Source organism: Echinops telfairi, unplaced genomic scaffold, assembly GCF_000313985.2.
Source record: "Echinops telfairi isolate 266 unplaced genomic scaffold, ASM31398v2 ScPeMD7_7468;HRSCAF=8506_1, whole genome shotgun sequence".
Classification (NCBI taxonomy): Eukaryota; Metazoa; Chordata; class Mammalia; order Afrosoricida; family Tenrecidae; genus Echinops; species Echinops telfairi.
The window spans coordinates 5,606,729-5,626,693 of record NW_022111370.1 but is presented as its reverse complement, the minus strand read 5'-3'; the positions used below and the strand labels follow the sequence as shown (position 1 = coordinate 5,626,693).

The 19,965-nt window shown below is 49.4% G+C and overlaps 1 protein-coding gene across 1 annotated transcript in view; it reads left to right on the top strand.

The window, feature by feature from the left end:
• The first annotated feature begins 11,938 nt into the window (after positions 1 to 11,938).
• Positions 11,939 to 19,965, top strand: part of LAP3 (leucine aminopeptidase 3) — a 19,253-nt gene continuing 11,226 nt past the window's right edge. The window contains exons 1-6 of the mRNA XM_004707847.4: positions 11,939 to 12,059; positions 14,033 to 14,148; positions 16,136 to 16,190; positions 17,007 to 17,112; positions 18,087 to 18,246; positions 19,525 to 19,689. Of these exons, the coding sequence (XP_004707904.2) occupies positions 11,955 to 12,059; positions 14,033 to 14,148; positions 16,136 to 16,190; positions 17,007 to 17,112; positions 18,087 to 18,246; positions 19,525 to 19,689 (707 nt within the window). The 5' untranslated portion in view covers positions 11,939 to 11,954. The remainder of the gene's footprint in view (positions 12,060 to 14,032; positions 14,149 to 16,135; positions 16,191 to 17,006; positions 17,113 to 18,086; positions 18,247 to 19,524; positions 19,690 to 19,965) is intronic.

Here is a 19,965-nt window from a genome sequence, read left to right as displayed (position 1 = left end):
GGAATTACAGGAAGTATGGTTACTTGTTATATAACAGACATTATCTGGAAAATATATAGCAAAAACATTAAAGGACAAATAGCTGGGGGTATAGGGTTACCAAATATTGTAGGAATGGATATTATACCTGAAATATTTCCAGAATGGATTAAAAACAAAATAATTAAACAAGCTACAATCATGCTTAGTGAAGCCCAAACCACCCCTGTTGTAATTCCCAAACCCCAAGGCTTAGTCTGGGTTAAACAGTACCCATTAAAGGGGTCCACAGTGAAATCACACCAAAAAATTAAAGAACTAGAAAAAGAAGGAATAATATAACAACATACTACATTTAGATATAATTCTCCGGTTTGGCCAGTTAAGAAGCCAAACGGACAATATAGATGAACGATAGATTACAGGCAATTAAATGAGAAATCACCTAAAATTATAAGCAATCTGCCTGATTCATTGGAAATTATAAATTTGTTATCAACTGAAAAGAATAAATATTATGCAGCTATAGATATGTCTGATATGTTCTTTGCCATACCCCTGGCAGATGAATGCCAGGAATATACTTCCTTTACTTGGGAAGGTAAACAATACAAGTTTTTAAGACTCCCTCAAGGTTGCCTTAGTAGTTCCGCGATCGCTCACACCACGCTAGCCTCCCACATACCATAACTAAAAAATGACTCAAAAATATATCACTAATAGATGACATATTATTAACCAATGACTATCTAGATGACCTTAAGGAGGACTTCACACAACTGGTTAGCACCCTTAGAAATCAAGGGTGGACAATTAACAAAGACAAAATACAAAAACCAGATACCAGTGTAAAGTTTTTAGGTATAGAGTGGAGCAGTACAGGACACAAAGTACCTGACAAAATTCTAGGAAAAATGGATACTATACCTGAGCCAAAGAACAAAAAGGATGCACAGAAATTAATAGGATATTTGGATATTGGAAAACACATATTCCCTTTTTACAACGGCTATTGAGACCAATGTGTAAAGTCACAAGAAAAAGTGAGAATTTTCACTGGGGAACAGAACAAAGAGAGGTTTGGAAACAAATAAAGCAATACATTAGGACTTATCAAAGACTAGAAAGGCCAGGAGGACTAGATAAATTAAGGATAGACATACTTATAATGAAGGATGAATACGCCATATGGGGGATATTCAAAAAATCACCTGGAGATCCAAATTATAAACCGTGTGGATTCTATACTCAGAGATTCCCATATTCTAGAACAAGATATAATTTAATAGAACAAGTCATACGGGCCGCCTACACAGCCACCCAACCCTGATAAGACCTGACCAATGCCCAAAAGTCAGCCAAATCGCCTAAAGCGTGGAGAAACCCAGTAAGACTTGACTGGGACAGTGAAGACGTCAAAGAGCCAGCCAAGCTGTCCATTTAAACCCGGGTAAAGACACTGACTTTTCAGAGAGCTAGGAACCAAGGAGACATCAGCTCCTGCTCTCTCCAACTCTACCCGGGGTGAGAACACCGTTGAGGCCCTGCTTGTTGGGACTATGATGCTGGAAGAAATGTGTGAAGAGTGCTGTTATTGTGCCCCTATGCTCATAGTTGTTTCTCCTGGGTAGTTTGAGTAATATTTTAGATTGTTTGATGTGTGTTTGCAGTGAATAAACCGAGCATTCGAAAATGTCTAAGAACGTTAAGTAATTATTGATCATGCCGCACATGACACTCCTTTCAAAACCTCCTTGTTAATTGATGGTAGAGAGTATTATCAACCATCCCCCTGGGGCATAACAATCTTCTGTTAAGATTGTCTTTGATCAGCCCCTGGTACTAATTTTTTAAAGCCCTGTTGAGAGAGGAATATTGAGCCAATGTAAGCCTACTCCAAATCGCAGTACCTGAATTATTCACTTGGACAGAATCAATCCTTTCATGGCCAGATGCTATTTACACAACAATGGGAATTAATTGTCAGGGAAATTTTCAATAAAAATCAACGAGAACATCCGGCACAGGTTTGCCGCAATAATACTTATCTTAATATGGCGTATAGGGTCTTGATGTAGCAAGATCATGTCTGTCTGCTTACTAACAGTTCAACAATCTTGGTACAGCTGTCTTCTGCTTCCTCAGGCACCATGTAGTTTCCTGCTTAAGCCCTCAGATTACAAGTGTGTCTGGGGTAGAGTTCAAGTCACTCGATGGAATTTCCGCATTGGATCTCACTGATGACACCTCTTAAGCCTGTCGTGCACCTTGAAGACCCAGGATTCAGTGTCCCAGTGCTCCATGGCACCTGGCCTGGGTCCCCAGGATCCACCCAGAACCTTGGGTCTTTTGCTTTCTGTATGAATTATGTTCTTGATGCCCTCCTACACTCATCGGGTCTTCTGTCGCCATTAGTGGTCAGTGTGTCAAATCTCTTCTTGAGGTGTTCTCAAAATTCAGGTGGGATATAACCAGGTGGATTATGGCTTTGGGGCACTTGTTTTCAGTTTTTTCAATTATATTTTTGAACTTATATATGGGCAATTAATTGATGGTCTGTTCCATAGCCACCCTGATCTCATTTTAGCTGCTGATACTGAGTTTCTCCACAGTATCTTCCACAGTAGTCCATTTGTATTCTAGGTAGAGAGGTCTATGTGTAGAGCCACCACTTGTGTTGTTGAAAAGTCATGTGCTCTGAACAGGTCGTTAGTCTTACAAAGTTCTGTCTTGTGATCTCCAGCTTCATTTCTATCATAAGTCCATAGTTTCCAACTACTATGGTTTCCTCTTTGTTTCCAACTTTTGCATTCCAATCACCAGTAATTATCCATACACCTTGATTGCATGTTGATCAATTTCAAACAGAATTTGGTAGAATTCTTCACTTTTTTCATCACTAGCTTTTGGGGTGGCTACATGAAGTTGAATAAGAGTTGATTGGATTTCCTTGAAAGTAGATAGATATAATCCTCTTACAGACAGCATCAGGCCTCATGATTAATTTTGCAATGCAATTTTTGACAATGAATACCATGCCTTTCCTCTTGATTGTGTTATTCCCAATGCAGTAAATCAAAAGGTTTCTGATTAAAAATGGCCATTCGCAGTCTATTTGAGCTCACGCTAATGCTTACCTAGGATGTTGATCTTTCTGTTTTTTGTCTCATTTTTGACCAATTTCAAATTTTCTAGATTCATACTTCACACATTCCAAGTTCTGATATTTAGCGGATTTTTGCAGCTGTTTCTTAAGCCACTGGCTCTCTGTAAACCCTTGGATGCCATTATGACTAACAGCTAATGTTCTCATTCATCGGGAAGATTGCTCTTTGTCCTGTTTAAGACTTAATCAGGATGACAAAATACCCATTTATAAACTATCAAGGGCTCATGAGGGAGGGGACAGCGGGGAGGGAGGGGAAAAATGAGGACCTAATGTCAGGGGTTTAAGTGGAGAGAAAAGGTTTTGAGAATGATGTACAAATGCGCTTTACACAATTGATGTGTGTATGGATTGCGATAACAGTTGTATGAGCCCCTAATAAAATGTTTTTAAAAATAAATAAATTTTTAAAAAATAAAGACTTAATCAGGATTCTCCTACAATGGTCTTTGAGATTAGGGGTCTCTTTTGTGCCCTAAAACATCCCGCAGAGGCTATCACCCGCAGATCTGTACCTTCCCGGTGCTCCTCGTGCTTGATCACGACCCCTTTAGTGGAGCCAGCAGCAGGTGCTGACATTTGAAGAACAGTCAGCAGTCATGATTCGGGAAGTCCAGATGTCTGGATTCAGGAAGGTTGCGATGGATCCTCCCAAAGGATTGCCTTGAGATAATCTTTGAACCTTAAGCTTTGTGAAATGTGGTTCCCAGAACATCAGCTTCGGGTCAGACTAATTAAGGATGTTTGCCTTGAAATTATCTACGTATGGCTCATTTTGACAGATGGCACATCCAAAGGTCAGACGAGAACTTATGTTTTAAAACGGGTCAGTAGTTACCTGCATATTCTCTCAGAAAATGTCAAATGACCACGACTTTTTATGTAAACACTAGTCTGGCCCTGTTTCCATGGCAACAAATAAGAGTATAAGCATCTGTGAATGGTTGTTCTGTTGGGGAACATTTTGGCTCTTTAAACAGAAGTATTACCCTGACTTTCAGTCATATATTAAATAAACATTAATAATCTGCTTCCACTGTTGACCAAATCTTATTTTTGTGTTAACACTCAAGCTTTGTTAGCCCGTTATATTCTTTTGTTTCTGCTTTTACCTTCAATGTCCCATTGTTTAAAGTCTTCATCATCTCCATGCCCTAAAATAACTCCCAAAGCTTCTTCCTTCTCAAACAAGGAAAGGTTTGTGCCCTCAATAGAGAACAGGCGCTTGTTATTCCACATTTACAAACATGTATCCTCTCTCAAATGGGGCCATCGACCAAGTCCTGTCACTAATTCGTGCCCCAGTGAGTCTACTTGTTTTTAAAAAGTTAACATTCACGTCTTGGTGCACCGGGTTGAAAGCTGGTCTCTTTCTCCCTCTCCTGTGGAGATATAAACAATATCATGCCAAGATGTGAATACAACATACTGCATGTAGCAGAGACCCAATAGAAAGGTCTGCAGGGCTGGCCCCAATCCCAACTATGTGGACACCCCGCCCCAGAAGAATGCACTTCAGAGGACAGCACTGGGGCTACAGCTTGGAGAGAGGGACACGTCTGATCAGAGCACACAGGAGCAAATGAAAAAGAAAGAAGAGAGAGTGGAACACATCCTGGCCCACCAAGCCCCGAGGATGATATTCCTGCTCAGAGCGGCCAATACACAGAGAAGACCATAGGGTCCAACCCACCACGAGACACAATGTCCCTCACTGACCCATAGTGCTACGGGGGACAACAATGGAGACACAGTGAGTGAATTGTGCCTGATCTGACCCCATCACACTGGGGCAAAACACTAAGGGCATGCAACAGAGCAGCAAGGAGAGCAAAGCAATGAAGTCCCTGGGGAATACCAAAAATGGACTTTGGGACCAGGGTGTGGCATCCCATTAGACTCGCCTGGAAAACACTCCTAAAGGTCAACAAACAGACCTGGAACTACTTATAGGCTTTTTTGTCGTTGTGGTTTTTTGGTTATTGTTATTGTCATCTTGGTTTTTGTTGTTGTTGTTGTTTTGTTTTGCTCTGTCTTGTTTTTGTGCTTATTATTGTCTCCGTAGGTCTCTCTAGATAAGATAGGCAGGATAAACAATTAGGAGGAGAAAACAACTGGACCGATGGTTCAGGGGGTGAAATGGATGGGGGCAGATGGGAGAAGGGAAGGGGGCTGTCAACCAACCCAGGGACAAGGGAACAACAAGTGATCTAAAATCGATGATGAGAAAGGCGTAGGATGACTGGTGGGGTTTAATCAAGGGCAATGTACCGAGAGGAATTACTGAAACCTGAATGCAGGCCAAACATGATAGTGGGACAAGAGGAAAGTAAAAAGAAATAGAGGAAAGAACTAGGAGGCAAAGTACATTTATATAGTTCTAAATACAGGCATGTACATATGAAAATATATTTATATATAACGATAGGGAAATAGATCTACATACTTATATTTTTATGTTAAGTATTAAGGTAGCAGATGGACATTGGGCCTATACTCAAGTACTCCCTCAATGCAAGAACACTTTGTTCTAATAATCTGGCATTCTGTGATGCTCACCTTCCTGACACGATCGCTGAAGACAAAATGGGTGCATAAGCAAAAGTGGTGAAGAAAGCTGATGGTGTCAGGCTATCAAAAGATATAGCGTCTGGGGTCTTAAAGGCTTGAAGATAAACAAACGTCCATCTAGCTCAGAAGCAAAGCCCACATGGAAGAAGCACACCAGCCTATGTGATCACGAGAGGTCGATGGGTTCAGGTATCAGGCATCAAAGACCCAGAAAAAAAAATCATATCAATGTGAATGAGTGGGAGTGTGGAATGGAGACCCAATGCCCATCTATAGATAATTGGACATCCCCATATAGCACCAATGAAACATACAGTTTTCCTCTAGTTCTTTAATGCTTCCTCCCCCTACTATCATGATCCCAATTCTACCTTACAAATCCTGTTAGACCAGAGCATGTACCCGGGTACAGATAAGAGCTCTCAAAAGAGGGAATCCCGGACAGATAATCTTCTCAGGACCAATAACGAAAATAGAGATACCAAGAGGGTAAGGGGAACATGGGGGGATAAAGGGGGGACCAATCACAATGATCTACATATAACCCCTTCTGAGGGGGATGGACAACAGACAAGTGGGTGAAGGGAAACAACATAGGTGTAAGACATGGGGGGAAATTTTTATAAATTATGAAGAGTTCACGAGGGAGGGAGAGTGTGGGAATGGGAAAATGAAGAACTGAGATAATGGGCTCAAGTAGAAAGAAAATGCTTTGAAAATGATGATGGCAACATATGTACAAATGTGCTTGACGCAATGAATGTATGTATGGATTGTGATACGAGCTGTAAGAGCCCCCAATAAAATGATTTTTTTAAAGTCAACCCCTCCAAAAAAGTTAACATTCAGATAAAATTGAACATACATATATTTGAGTTGTAAGCTGAGTTATATTTGAGTTGAAATATAAATATATTTGAGTTATATGTTGTAACTTATAATGCACCTTTATAAAAATAATATATATCATTTATTTAACTCCTAAGGGGACCTGACCAAATAGATGGTATCATCGGTTCCAGAGGGAAGTCTAAGAAAAGACACATTTATAGATGAGAAACACTGAAATGCATGTGCAAATGGAGCTAAGACTGGGTTTTCCACAGGGAAGTGATGGCTGGCAGTTGAACCTCCATTGGACAGGATAGAATTTTGCATCTTATGGTGTTGTAAACCGGCTTGTTATGCTCTCTGGATCAGATAATCCAATTAATGTTTGGTTTCCCACTGAAACACACGTTCTTCTGCCTCTCATAATCTTTCCCAGCTCTGGATTCCAACCTCTCTACCAGTCATCCTAAAACATAGCCTTTACCTCCCACACCTTTTTCCCCTGCCTTTTAATATGCTCATTAATGGGGCACCATTCTTTATGCAACCACTTTTTATGTCAGGCAGGTGTGGTCCTTCTGCCTAACCCAAGCCAACTTCCTCCCACACATACTTCTGTAGCCCAAAGTTCCCATCACTAACCAACATGTCTTCCCATCTGGCTGGCTCACTTGAAGCCTCCTTTGTGTTTGCATTTATTATTTGAAAGCCACAAGTAGCACCTGTCCCATTCTTTAATTATCAGTGCTGCATCCTTTGGATCTTGATCACACAGCCGGGCAAACATTTCAGGAGCACTTTGTTGATGCTCCAGGCACAGTGTAGACTCCGGATCTAGTCACAAGCCACCCAGAGATGAAAACCTTAGCTATCAAGAAGTCTGGGGCAATCCGACAAGGAAAAGCATAGCAGTCCTCGAGGCTTCGGCACTTGCTTTGAGACAGGCTGCTTTGGGAGCACAGAATCCAGAGACGTTTGGCAGCAACAACAACCAAAACAATGTCCTGGAGGCAGTAGCATCAAACCAAAAAGTCTTGGTCAAGCCAGGATGGGTCAGAAGGAACCTGAGGTATCGAAGCAAACTCCCTGCCATGAGGTCAATGTCGATTCATAGTGACACAATAAGGACCGGGTAGAACTGCCCTTGTGAGACTTTAACTCAGTGGTTCTCGACCTTCCTAATGCCGCGACCCTTTCATACAGTTCCTCAAGTGGTGGTGGCCCTCAACCATAAAATTATTACTTCATAATTGTCATTTTGCTTCTGTTATGAATCGAGCGACCCCCATGAAAGGGTCGTTCGATCCCCAAAGGGGTCGTGACCACAGGTTGAGAACCGATGTTTTAACTGCTGATGGGAGGAAAATCCCCAACGTTCTCCCAAGAAGCGGCTGGTGGTTTCAAACTACTAACCCAGTAGATCAAAGTCCAATTCATAACCACCGGGCTCCTATTATGCATATCTAAGGGGACTTCCAAAAGTTTGTGGAAAAATGGAATTAAAGGTAATGGAATTTTCCCACCAACATGTTGAAGTGTATACGGTGTCTTCTAAATAGGCATATTTATTTATTCATTTGATCTTTTCTTGTTTTGTTTTATTTAAAATCATTTTATTGGGGGCTTGTACAATTCTTATCACAATCCATACATCCATCCATTGTGTCAAGCACATATGTACATTTGCTGCCATCATCATTCTGAAAACATTTGCCTTCTACTTGAGCCCTTAATATCGGCTCCTCATTTTTCCCCCTCCCTCCCTCCTCCCCGCTCCCTCATGAACCCTTCATAATTCATAAATTATTATTATTTTGCCATTTGTTACACTCTCCGACGTCTCCCCCGCCCTCTTCTCTGCTGTCCATCCCCCAGGGAGGAGGCTATATGTAGATTCTTGTAATCAGATCCCCACATTCCCTTCACCCTCCAGACATCGCCACTCTCACCACTGGTCCTGGAGGGGTCATCTGCCCTGGATTCCCTGGATTTCTAGTTGCTATCTATACCAATGTACATCCTCTGGTCTAGCCAGATTTGTAAGGTAGAATTGGGATCATGATAGTGAGGGGGGCATTTAAGAACTACAGAAAAGTTATATGTTTCATCGTTGCTACCCTGCACCTGATTGGCTCATCTCCTCCCCACAACCCTTCAGTAAGGGGGTGTCCAGTTGCCTACTGATGGGCTTTGAGTCTCCACTCTGCACTCACCCTCATTTACAATGATATGATTTTTTTGTTCTTTGATGCTTGATACCTGATCCCTTTGACAGCTCGTGGTCACACAGGCTGGTGTGCTTCTTCCATGTGGGCTCTGATGCTTCTCAGCTAGATGGCCGCTTGTTTGTCTTCAAGCCTTTGAGACCCCAAATGTTATATCTTTTGGTAGCTGGGCACCATCAGCTTTCTTCTCCACCTTTGCTTATGTTCACATTTTTCTTCAGCAATCGTGTCAGGAAGGTGTGCATCCTGGAATGCCAATTTAATAGAACAATGTGTTCTTGCAACGAGTAAGTGCTTGAGTGGAGGCCTAATGTCCATCTGCTGCCTTAATACTAAACCTATAAATATATGCACGTAGATCTATTTCCCCACCCTCCTATATAAATATATTTATATATGTATATTCCAGTCTTAAAAGCTCTATACATACCCTTTGTCCCCTAGTTCTTTCTTCTATTTCCCTTTACTTTCCTCTTGTCCCACTATCATGCTCAGCCTTCATTTGAGTTTCAGTAATTTCTCTCAGTTACATTGCCCTTGCTGAACCCCTACAAGGCCTCTCACACCCTCCTTGCCACTGAATTTGGATCACTTGTTGCTTCCCTGTCCCTGGGTTGGTCAGCACCACCTCCTTACCCCCGCCTCCCCCTCTCCTGTGTCCCCCTGAAACCGTTGGTCCCACTGTTTTCTCCTCCAGACTATTCATCCAGTCTATCTTATTAGATAGATGTGTAGAGATAATAATATGCATCAAAAATCAAACCATAGCAAGATAGGTGAGAACACAGCGATGACAACAAAAAGGAAAACCAATGATCCATAAAATTAAAAGAAAAAAATTTTAAAAAGAAAGAAAAACCTGTAAATAGATCAAGGTCTGATTTTTGATCTCTAGGCGTGTCCTTCAGTCAGGTCTGATGGGGTGCCACGCTCTGGCCCCAGCGTCTGTCCTTTGTACTCCCTTGGGGCCTCTCTCCTCTGCTCCCACGGTTGCTCTGCCACACGCCTTTAGTGGTTTGCCCATTTGATCTTTTTTATAGTCATGTTACATCTTACTGCTACTTAGGTAGTAAAGTCCTTTACGCCAGGCACGTGGTAATTAGTTCTTTTGTGCCCCTTGTCAATTTAGGGTTTGGTGGTTAGCAATATTGCAGCCCAAAGTGTAGCCACTACACCACCAGGGCTACGTCGCACCAGTAGGGCTCCTTTTTATCTGGTTCTTGTTTTTCCAGAAACTTCAAATTCACTGCCTTAAGACTGTATGTAACTGCGTTTCAGCGACTAAAAATCTTTACCAAAACCAAATAAACCAAACACACTGCCCTGGCCTCAGTGCAGACTCGTCATAGTGACCCTACGGTTTGTGAGATTCAAGCCCTGTCTCCTCCTCAGTGGCTGGTGGTTTCGAGCTGTGGACTTTGCAGATCAGGAGTAGAAAGTCTCTCGGCGTGGTTGGTGGTTTCAAACTGGTGACCTTGTGGATAGCAGCTCATCTCCTAACTCACTAAGCCACCAGGGCTCCTTGCTATTGTTAGATGCCATCCAGGTGGTTCTGACCTACAGTGACCTATGTACACAAACCAAACACTGCACCACCCTTGGAATTCGTAGTCTATGAAGAGCGCATGATCACTGTGCCAACCCAGTTTGCCTAAGGCCTTCCTCTTTTCACTAACCCTGTAGGAGACAAGATGTCATTCTGGAGCTCCTTCTCCTGGCAGTCCAAGGGTTACCTGCTTAGACACGAGGACATGTAAAGGGTGTGGTTCTTGAAGGAAGGATAAAGTAAGATTTCACCAAGGGAGCAAGTTATCTCTGGCTGGAGCTGCACACTCATAAAGCCAAGGGACTAGGCTCAGAGGGACAAGGATGTGACCGAGGGCTCAGCAGCTGGCAGAGCGCTCCTGGCTCCACCACCTCGGATGCTCACAGCCCTCCCCCGTCGCTGCCCCTCCCCGCTCCACACACACACAGGTGTGCTGGGCAGGTTTCAGGACACCTTGCTTCACGGCGGAAACTGCAGCTTGATGTACTTGAAAGAGCTAGCACGTGAATACGAAGATTTCTGTTGAGAGTGATTCCGAGCTTCTTGAGTGTACGGTGCGTCTGCGCGCTAGCAATCTGCTGGAGATGGGAGCATTCTCGGGGAGTGTTGCGACCGTGTATTTCCTTGTGCATTACAAATCGTCCTTGTTTACAAAGCACATGTTCGATTCTACGAAAGAAAAGGAAACTATCCCAAGGCCTTCAGCACCGTGCGCCAAACTCCAAGTTTCAGTATTGATCTAGCTGTCCCCTCGGGTTGTTTGTCCCTTGGGCCCAGGTGGACGTTCAAACGAAAGGACAGGAGTGAAAAGAATTCAGCCGCAGGAGGGAAGGGAGAGCGGGGAGGGAGGGAAAAATGAGGAGCTGATGCCAGGGGCTTAGGTGGAGAGCAACTGTTTTGAGAATGATGAGGGGATTGAATATACAAATGTGCTTTACGCAATTGATGTGTGTATGGATTGTGATAAGAGTTGTATGAGCCCCTAATAAAACGATTAAACAAAAAAGAACTCAGCGGAAGTGTGTTCGCTACGCGGTCACGGCGGCAAAGACCAGTCCAGTTCGGCCACCGAGACTCAAGCACCGGCTGCAGACGCCCGCCCAGCGCTCCAGTCTCGGCGCCCCGCCCGCGCCCGCTCGGCCGGACTCGCTCTGCCTTCGGCCTTCGCTCCTCGTGGGATGTCCTAACGGAGGGCCCGCCCTGACCTGGTGACCTCATCCAGTTCGCGGCCATCAAAGGCTTTTCCATCCCAGCCGGGGCGCGCACGCGCACACGCACGCCTGCACGCCTCTGCGCCCCCATGACAACTGCGCTTCCAACTCCTAGCAGCCGCGTTGGTAGACGCCGACCGCCGTTCCCCAGGGCCCCGCCCCTCGGCGTGGTCACGCCAGTCCCGCCCCACTGGCAGTCGCCACGCCCCCAGGAGCATGCCCACCCACTTAGGCTCCAAGCCCTCCGCTGAAGCCCCGCCCACAGAAGGGGCCCTACTCAACTCGATTCGAGCGCGGGAGCGCCAGGACCTCGGAGGCCCCGCCCCCGGCGCGTTCTCGTCACTCGCCCCGCCCCCGAGGCGCGGCCCCGCCCGCCCAGCGCCACGTGCTCGCTGGAGGGCGGTGCAAGGGGCCGAGCCGAGAAGATGTTCTTCTTGCCGCCTCTTCCGGCTGTGGGGCGAGTAGTCGTCGGGTGCCTGGTGGGGAAGCGTTACTGGACCAGGAGTTTCTCCGCCGCCAAGATGACGAAGGTAGGAGGCAGCGGCTGGCTCCGGGCGGCGCGGGGAGCCGTGCCGCGGGCGCCGGGGCTCAGGCTACCCGAGGCCACGCGGTCTGGGCTTCTGCGCCAAGTTGCAAAATCGGTTTCAAAACCAAGTGCAAGGCCGGGGCCGGGTGCGGCGGTGGCGACAGGGTCCCCCGAGGATTCCCGGCTCGCTGCTTCCCGCGGGACGCCCTCTCCTCGGACCCCGAAGGGTGATCGCTGCGGCGTCCCCGTTGCCGCTCCCGCTTGTGTCACTTTGTCGCTTGGTTCCCGAAGTCTTCCGGGAGGGGCCGGTGTCAGTGCGACCCCCATGCCAGGTGGGGGGAAGCCCCAGGCTGACCAGGTGACATCTCCTTTACGGTCGTCAGGTTAACCGAGGGCTTTGCAGAGACTGATGTTGTCTGGGGGGACAGGGCCGTTGACACGGAGACCCTTTCTCCTGTGGGAAAGAGCCCCGCCTCGCCTGCCCCACCCCCAAGGAAGGATGAGCAGACGCGCTGTGCAGTTAGGGGATGGCTCAGTGGGACAAGGCACAGGTGTTGGGAGTCTCCCGCCTCAAGGCCCCAAAGAAATGTCTGTCGAAGAATGTTCTAGGCAGGGTGGTGAGCTCAGCCCCACCCCACCCTTTCTCCGGAAAGCAAACGCCAGTTCAGCAGTTCTGTGGTGGACCCACCCTTGTTACAGCCAAGCAATGGCCCCCGGCCGGTTGTAGCGGAATAGAGAATGGACAGTTTTAGGGAAGTTAACAGAAACCCAACTGATTGTGGCTTACAGCAACCCGCTAGGACTGGGTAGAACTGCGCCTTGGAGTCCCAGGGACCATACTTCTTCAGGGGAAGCAGGCTGCTTCATCCTTCTCCCCTGGAAATGCTAGCAACACCAGAAAAGACAGAGGGCATGCTAGTTGCATTGAGGACCAGCGAGCTTTTGTGCAAAGACAAAGACCTGTCTGGGGAGGCGTCCAGATTCTATCTCCCCATGCCCTACAAACTAAATGTCAGTGTCCCAGTCTCCGGGGCACTGTAAAGACAGGTTCTCTCTGCCACACCGAGTTGCCAGAAGGCAGACACAGAATGGCGCGGTGGTCATTGGTGACCCCTAAGGCAAAGATAGTGAGTGGGTGTCCCAGTGGGTCAAGCACAGGGCTGCTGACCACAAGATCGGCAGTTCAAACCCACCAGTCACTCCTTCTGGAGTCAGATGAGGGCATTTCCTGTCTGTCCTATAAGACCACTGTGAGTCAGAATCCACCTCAGGTTCACTGAGTTATATTTCAGATGTTTGGGGGCCAAAAGGAAAGGCAGGGTCAACTATCATATCTCAGAAGACTGTTTCTGGCCCTCTCTGTGGAGTTGCATGCATCTGTGTGTGTGTCTGTCTGTCTTTCTGTTTCTCTTTCTCTCACACACAGCCTGTGAGTTAGCCAGCCAAAGCCAAACTCCCTGCCATCGAGTCAATGCTGGCTCACAGGGACATCCTGTGGGTTTCTGAGACTGTAACTGTTTACAGGAGTAGAAAGTACAGTCTTTCTCCCTCAGAGCCGCTGGTGGTTTCGAACTGCCAACTATGCAGATTGCAGCCTTACACATAAGCACTGCGCCACCAGGGCTCCTGTGAGTAAGGCAGCCCATGTATTAAAGACAGGCGCAACCATTAGCTTCCCCGGCACGAGATCTGCGAATTTCTGAGGAGACTTTTGAAGGTTCTAAGGCACAACTGGGATTCTTTCCTGAAACAAAACACGCTTTGCTCTTAATTGGGGGTATGAATGTAGCGTGATAGCTGTGGGAATCTGGGGACAGGGCCCTGCCAGGTGGCAGGGACAGTCCCCCTGTGCGAGCATTTGGGACACTTGAATGTAGCCAACCGCCCAGCACCCGTTGCTTTGGGACCCTGTGCTTCTGTCCTTGACGTCCAAGGACATCTCCCCTCATTACCTCCAACCTTTCCTGCTGTCCTCAGGGCCTTGTGTTAGGAATCTATTCCAAAGGAAAAGAAGATGAAGTGCCACCATTTACAAGCGCAGCAGAGAACTTTAATAAGTCCGTGTCCGGAAAGCTGCGAGAGCTTTTGAACATGTAAGTCTTCCACCCGAAAGCCCCAGCTCTGAGAACGCCTCCCCTCTCCCTGGTTGAGGTGCGTATTTTTAAACTCTGCTCTGTTGTTGTAAGGAGCTTGACTGCAAAGGAGTTGCTGGCCAGGAGCTGCTTGGTGAAGGCGAAAGTGAAAGTTTGCAGCACTGGAATGAACTTTGCTATTTTTCCTTTTGGTATCGGTATGAGCCGGGTCTGCATTTATGGGAAACAGGTTCACTTCCAGCAAAGTCACAGAATGTCCTGAGGGATGGGGTCACGAAGATCAGAGAAGCAGAGATTTACTCCGCCCTGCCTCCCGGCTCCAGTGCACTCCTCCCAGCCCTGGCCCAGTCCCTACCAGCCTCTTGGCTCCTTAACTCTCCTTGGTTTGTGATGGGAGCCCCCATAGCAACAGTCCAGAGAGCTGCTTCTTCCAGGGCACCCTGCGGCTGCAGACCTAAAACCAAACTCACGGCCACCCAGTAGGTCAGGATAGAGCTGCCCCTTTGGTTTCCAACACTGTAACTCTTCAGGAGAGTAGAAAGCCTCATCTTTGCCCACAGAGCAGCTTGTGGTTTCAAACTGCTATCCTCCCAGTTAGCAGCCGGGCACATAACCCACTATGCCACCAGGGCTCCTCTGTGGAGTTGCGAGGGTTTTACAGATTTTGGTGTGCAAGTTAATCACCGGGGGAGATGGTGGGAGGAAGGCAAGTTTTCATTCTATAATTTCTGGGACGATGTGGGCCGTCAGATTTTGACAACTCTCGGATGAGGCAGGGTTTAGAAATGCTGGAGAGACCTTGGGCTTCCAGGTCCTTGTGAACTGCCAGCCATAGTTGGCAGAAACGGAAAGGTCCCCAGTAAGCAGTTGGGATCGCAGATTATTTGGAATTTCCCACATGCCACCTCCTCTATATAATGACTGTTTTGTCATTGGCTGGCAGGCTTTGCCACCCCTCTCAGTTGCCAGTTGCCAGCCTTCTCAGGTGGCACCATTAATTAGAGAGTCAGTCCAGAAGCGAGCCTGCTAACAGACAGAACCTTCTGACCCGAGGAGGAGGTGGAGGTGGCGGCCTGCCTACCCGATGGTACCTGAGCCTCACGCACCAGCGGGCCAGTCACAGTCAAGTCTCGCCCCCACTCTGTCCAGAAGTAGTCCAGCTTCCCATCTGTAGATGAGCCTTGCAAACAACCTCCCAGGTAAAACCCGGCCTTCAAGGCTGCCACGGAGTTGTGGGCATCCCCTGTCGCTGTACTCGGCCGCCAATGGGAAGGTTAGAGGTTCAAGCCCACCCAGAAGTGCCTCGGAAGCAAGGCCTGGCGGTCTGAAAATCAGCCTATGGCCTCCCTCTGGAGCGCAGGCCCCTTCTGACACTGATTGTGAGTCCTGAGGCAGGCTCTTTAAGGTGATCTCATCCCTCCCTCCCCATCGGCAGGGTTCCTAGCGGGCAGCCACTGGCTTACCTTTTTTTTTAAAGAACCAGGGCGTCTGGCTAATGCTGTGCAGCTTCCCTGCTTGCACTCTCTACGGGCGGCACCTCTCCAGTCCATGGCACCGCTTCATGTTATTATTCTGGAATGACTTTGTCTGGAATCTCCCACGGAGTCGCTGTGCTAGATTTAAGAGGGTCACACCAGAGCACTAAGGACGTACGGGAGGAAAATCCACTGAGAGGGTTAGCAGTGTCCCAGGAGGGTGTTCCAGGCACGGATAAGCCATTTTCCCAAGTGAGGAGAGCCAGGGAGTCTTTCTTTCAACCAGCCTCTCCCATGGGCCATCCATCGATTGAACTAACTCATCATCATGGGACTAGCAAAAGAGGTGGAATGGAAACCGGGAGGAAGTGGAAGAAACAATGGTCCAGTGAACGGATTGAAACGGATGGGTTGTATCATCATGTGTGGGGATGGTTGCATGTAAAACGTGATCTAGATAAAAAGTTTAAAAATAAATCAGTAGCGAAAGAGCTTCTTCCCTCTTGTTTTAGATCCGGACCCCCTCTGAAGGCGGGCAAAACCCGGTTGTTTCACGGTCTGCATCAGGTACGACATGGTGACTGTGTCCGTCCACCACCCCCAGTGGACATGCAGGGCGCTGTGGCCTCGCAGTTCTGTGCTGGGTTCTTAGCTCCTGGGCTTTCACACGCGCAGGGTCACACACTGTGAAGAGGGGACGGCTGCCGCCTACCACCTGCCTCTCACAGACCCCTCTGTCTGAAGTGAAAGCTTGGAGCACTAGAATGAACTTGGCCACGTTTCCTTTCGGTATCCCTGTGAGCCAGTCTGCATTTCTGGGAAACCGGAGCACTTCCGGCAGAGGCAGACGGCCTCACACGCGGGACTGTCACAAAGATCTGAGAAGCAGTTTTTCTCCGCCCCGCCTCCCAGCCCCCTCCCCTCACTCAGCCCCCACCAGGCTCTTGGCTCCGTCTCCGTTTTACCTGGTTGACTTACTGGGTGGACTGCCCTGGCTCTGCCTTTCAGACACACAGGGCGTAGGCTTTCCCTGAGATCTCCACTGCCCCTGAGGTGATTCGAACTCACAGCAGCCCTGTGTAGGGCTTCCCAGACGGCAAATCCTGAAGGGAGCAGGGAGTCTCTGTTTTTCTCTCTCAGAGCAGCTGGTGGGTTTTGAACCACTGGCCCCTGTGGTTAGCAGTCCGGCACCTAACCCACAGTGCTACCAGGCCTCCTTACGGGGCTGAAAAGCCACAGAGCCCCCAGTAGGGTTAGCCCGAGGTTTTCCAAGGTCAGTGCCCAGGGGACTCTGTGCATCTCCCCGGTGCTGGTGGGGCTCTCTCTGGGAATGAGGGCTTCGCAGAAAGACAGCAGCCGGGCCTGTGTGTGTTTGTGGCACAGGACTTCCCCAGCGTGGTGGTGGTCGGCCTGGGCACCCAGGGAGCCAGCGTGGACCAGCTGGAGAACTGGCACGAGGGCAAGGAGAACATCAGAGCTGCCGTCGCAGGTGACTTGACTGTGTTGAATGGGGAGAGGTTCAGGACCCTGGGGTTAGACGACCCCTCCCCTCGTCTGCCCTCCACTCCCATCCCGTCAGAGCCCACCAGCGAGCCCTGCTGCGGGTGTGTGGTCTGCATGCGGACCTGGGAGCTTCCCTGAGCCCAGTTCTAGTTCCTCTTCAGAGGTTCCCCCAGCACCCGCTCCTGCGGTATGGTCCTCCACTCTGTGTGCCGTGGTGCAGTGCTGCCCTCGTGGTGCCCAACCTGTCGATTCCCCTGGAGTGCGCCTAGCTACCCGTCTGAGATGAGGGGAGCCAGGTGCAGGGCGCCTGCCTCTTCATAGCTCCTTAGAAAAGGTGGCACCTAGCTCCAGGGGAGATGCTGTGCGTCAGGCAGAGCAAACAGAAGAAGCCATTGACGGGAGGCTCTGGCCAGCGCCTGTTTTGTTTTTTTTGTTTTTTTAATCATTTTATTGGGGCTCAGCGCCTGTTTTTAAAAGCATTTCTGAAGCTGTACTTTTGACTGATCTCTGGCCTGGTGGCGAGATCACAAATGCTCATTATATTTATTTTCAAAGTTCACCCCGAGGGATTATGCCACAGTTCTTATTGGGGAGGTTTGGCTGACGGGTCTGAATTAAAATGCTGTGTTAATAATGGACTCTGCTCGGCTCCTGGTGGAGAAGTCCACGTCATCATTTCCCGGTCACCTGCAACCTGTCCAGCTCAGGCTGACTGGGCAGGTCCCCAGGGTGTCATCCTGTTTCAAAGGGCTGTCAGTCATGGTGGACTGTCCCGTGGGAAACCTGCCCGTCCACCCTCCCAACACCCCGTGGGCTGTATTCCTGCCCCCCCACCTGCAGTCGGGGAAGTAGATGTGGGGGATGCACATGGAGGGAGTTGGGATTTGAACTCAGGTCCTGCCTCCGGCTTCTTGGGGCACTGGTTGTCCTGACTGGCTTCCCTGCTCCACCCTCCGGTAGCGGGCTGCAGGCAGGTGCAGGAACTGGAGATCTCCTCCGTGGAGGTGGACCCCTGTGGAGATGCTCAGGCTGCAGCGGAAGGAGCATTCCTTGGGCTCTACGAGTATGACGACTTGAAGCGGAAGAAGAAGGTGCAGGTTTCTGCGCAGCTGCACGGAAGGTGAGCCCCGCCCCGCCCCCAGCACACGCTCCCATATTCCCATGGCACAGCCTGCACTTAGCTGTCCAACTGTCGGAGGCATGTCTCTGTCCCCGGTGTCCTGGCTGTACAAGTGTCCTCCAGCTGCCCCCAAGTGCAGCTCCCAACCTTCGCCTCGTTCCTGCGGATCCTTAGACCCCTCATGATCTCAGTGCTAGAAATTCCCATCGTCTTGAGCAGGCTGGTCCTCTGCGGCCCCGGGTGGACGGGCCTAGACGGCAGGCCCAGAGAGCATCCACGAGAAGGCGCAGTTACTGTCACTTTGCTGAGTGCCAGGCGCCCCATTGGTGTGGTTAAGTGTTGGGCTGATAACCAAAAGGTCCCCTGTTCGGGCCCACAAGCATTCCTGGGGGAAGAGAGAGGTGTGCCAGTGTACTGCTGCAAAGATGACTGCCCAGGGAGCCCCTCGAGGCAGTTGTGCTCCGCCCCCATGGAGTCAGTGCTGTGTGGCTAGAAGTGAGGAGGCAGGCGCGCGTCCCTGAGCCTTGTGGCCGAGTCAGGGAGACACACAAGCCTGTATCTTTCCCATCCAGCTCTGCTCTGCTCGCTCTGGGACACTGCCCACCTCCCACCCCCCATCCCTGGCCTGGGACTCTGAGCGGCATGGGTGACGTGGTCACTCTCCTGGCTCCCAGGGAGGGCCCTGCAGCCAGCTAGCCCCGGGGCACAGTCCAGCCTCCACACTGACTCCCCTGGGGAACTTCCTGGTCATGGGACCAACCTCCCCCTCTGCCTCATTCCCTTTATCTGTGTGACGATGAGAGCTGAGGCGTGTTGCCTGCATGGCACGTGGAAAACCCTTGTAAGCAGCTGCCATTTTACCCAGCTCTGCCCTGTCCTCAGTAATCCCTGCTGGGCACTGGAGGAGCAAGCCCGGTGAGACCCCTGCCCGAGGCCCCCTCCGAATGGCTGAGCCTTACCTGTGAAGATGGGCTGGAGTTTGAAGCTCTACCCTGGACAGGCAGAGGCCTTCAACCCCACCAAAGCATTGCTAACCTCCCCGCTAGCCCAGGGGTCTGCAGCATTCCGGGTGCAGTGAGGGCCGACAGTGGGCCTTCCTGGGGAGACGTTGTCATCACTCTGAGAGCTTCTTTGGACCCTCGATCCTGAAGCAGGGAGCCTTCGACAGCGGGATGCTCGACCCTGCCCCCTCTCACCTGGGTTGCTGGGAGTTGGGTTTTCCAGCTCCTGGCACCACGGTCTGGCCCCTGGTCTGACGGCTCTGCGCTCTCCCGGCAGTGGGGACCAGGATGCCTGGCACAGAGGGGTCCTCTTCGCCTCCGGGCAGAACTTGGCCCGTCAGCTTATGGAGACGCCGGCCAACGAGATGACGCCTACCATCTTCGCGCAGGAGATTGAGCGCAGTCTCAAAGCAGCTCACAGCAACACTGAGGTCTACATCAGGTAAGGGGGCATGCATGCCACACGTCAGCTTGGGGCAGGCACCTCTGTCCTATCTGGCCTTTGAGAAAAGTCTGTGACCTCACACTACATAGTGTGTGCGCGTGCAGTTGTGTGTGGTTTTACTGCGAAGGTCCACGCGTCCTGCCACTCGCCCAGGAAGAGTGTGTGCGTCTGGCTTCTTGTGTTCACGGAGCCGTGCCGCCCTCGCCATAAGCAGAGAACATCTTCTTCCCCAAGAGGGACCCCGTGCCCTTGACTTAATCACCTCTGACTTCG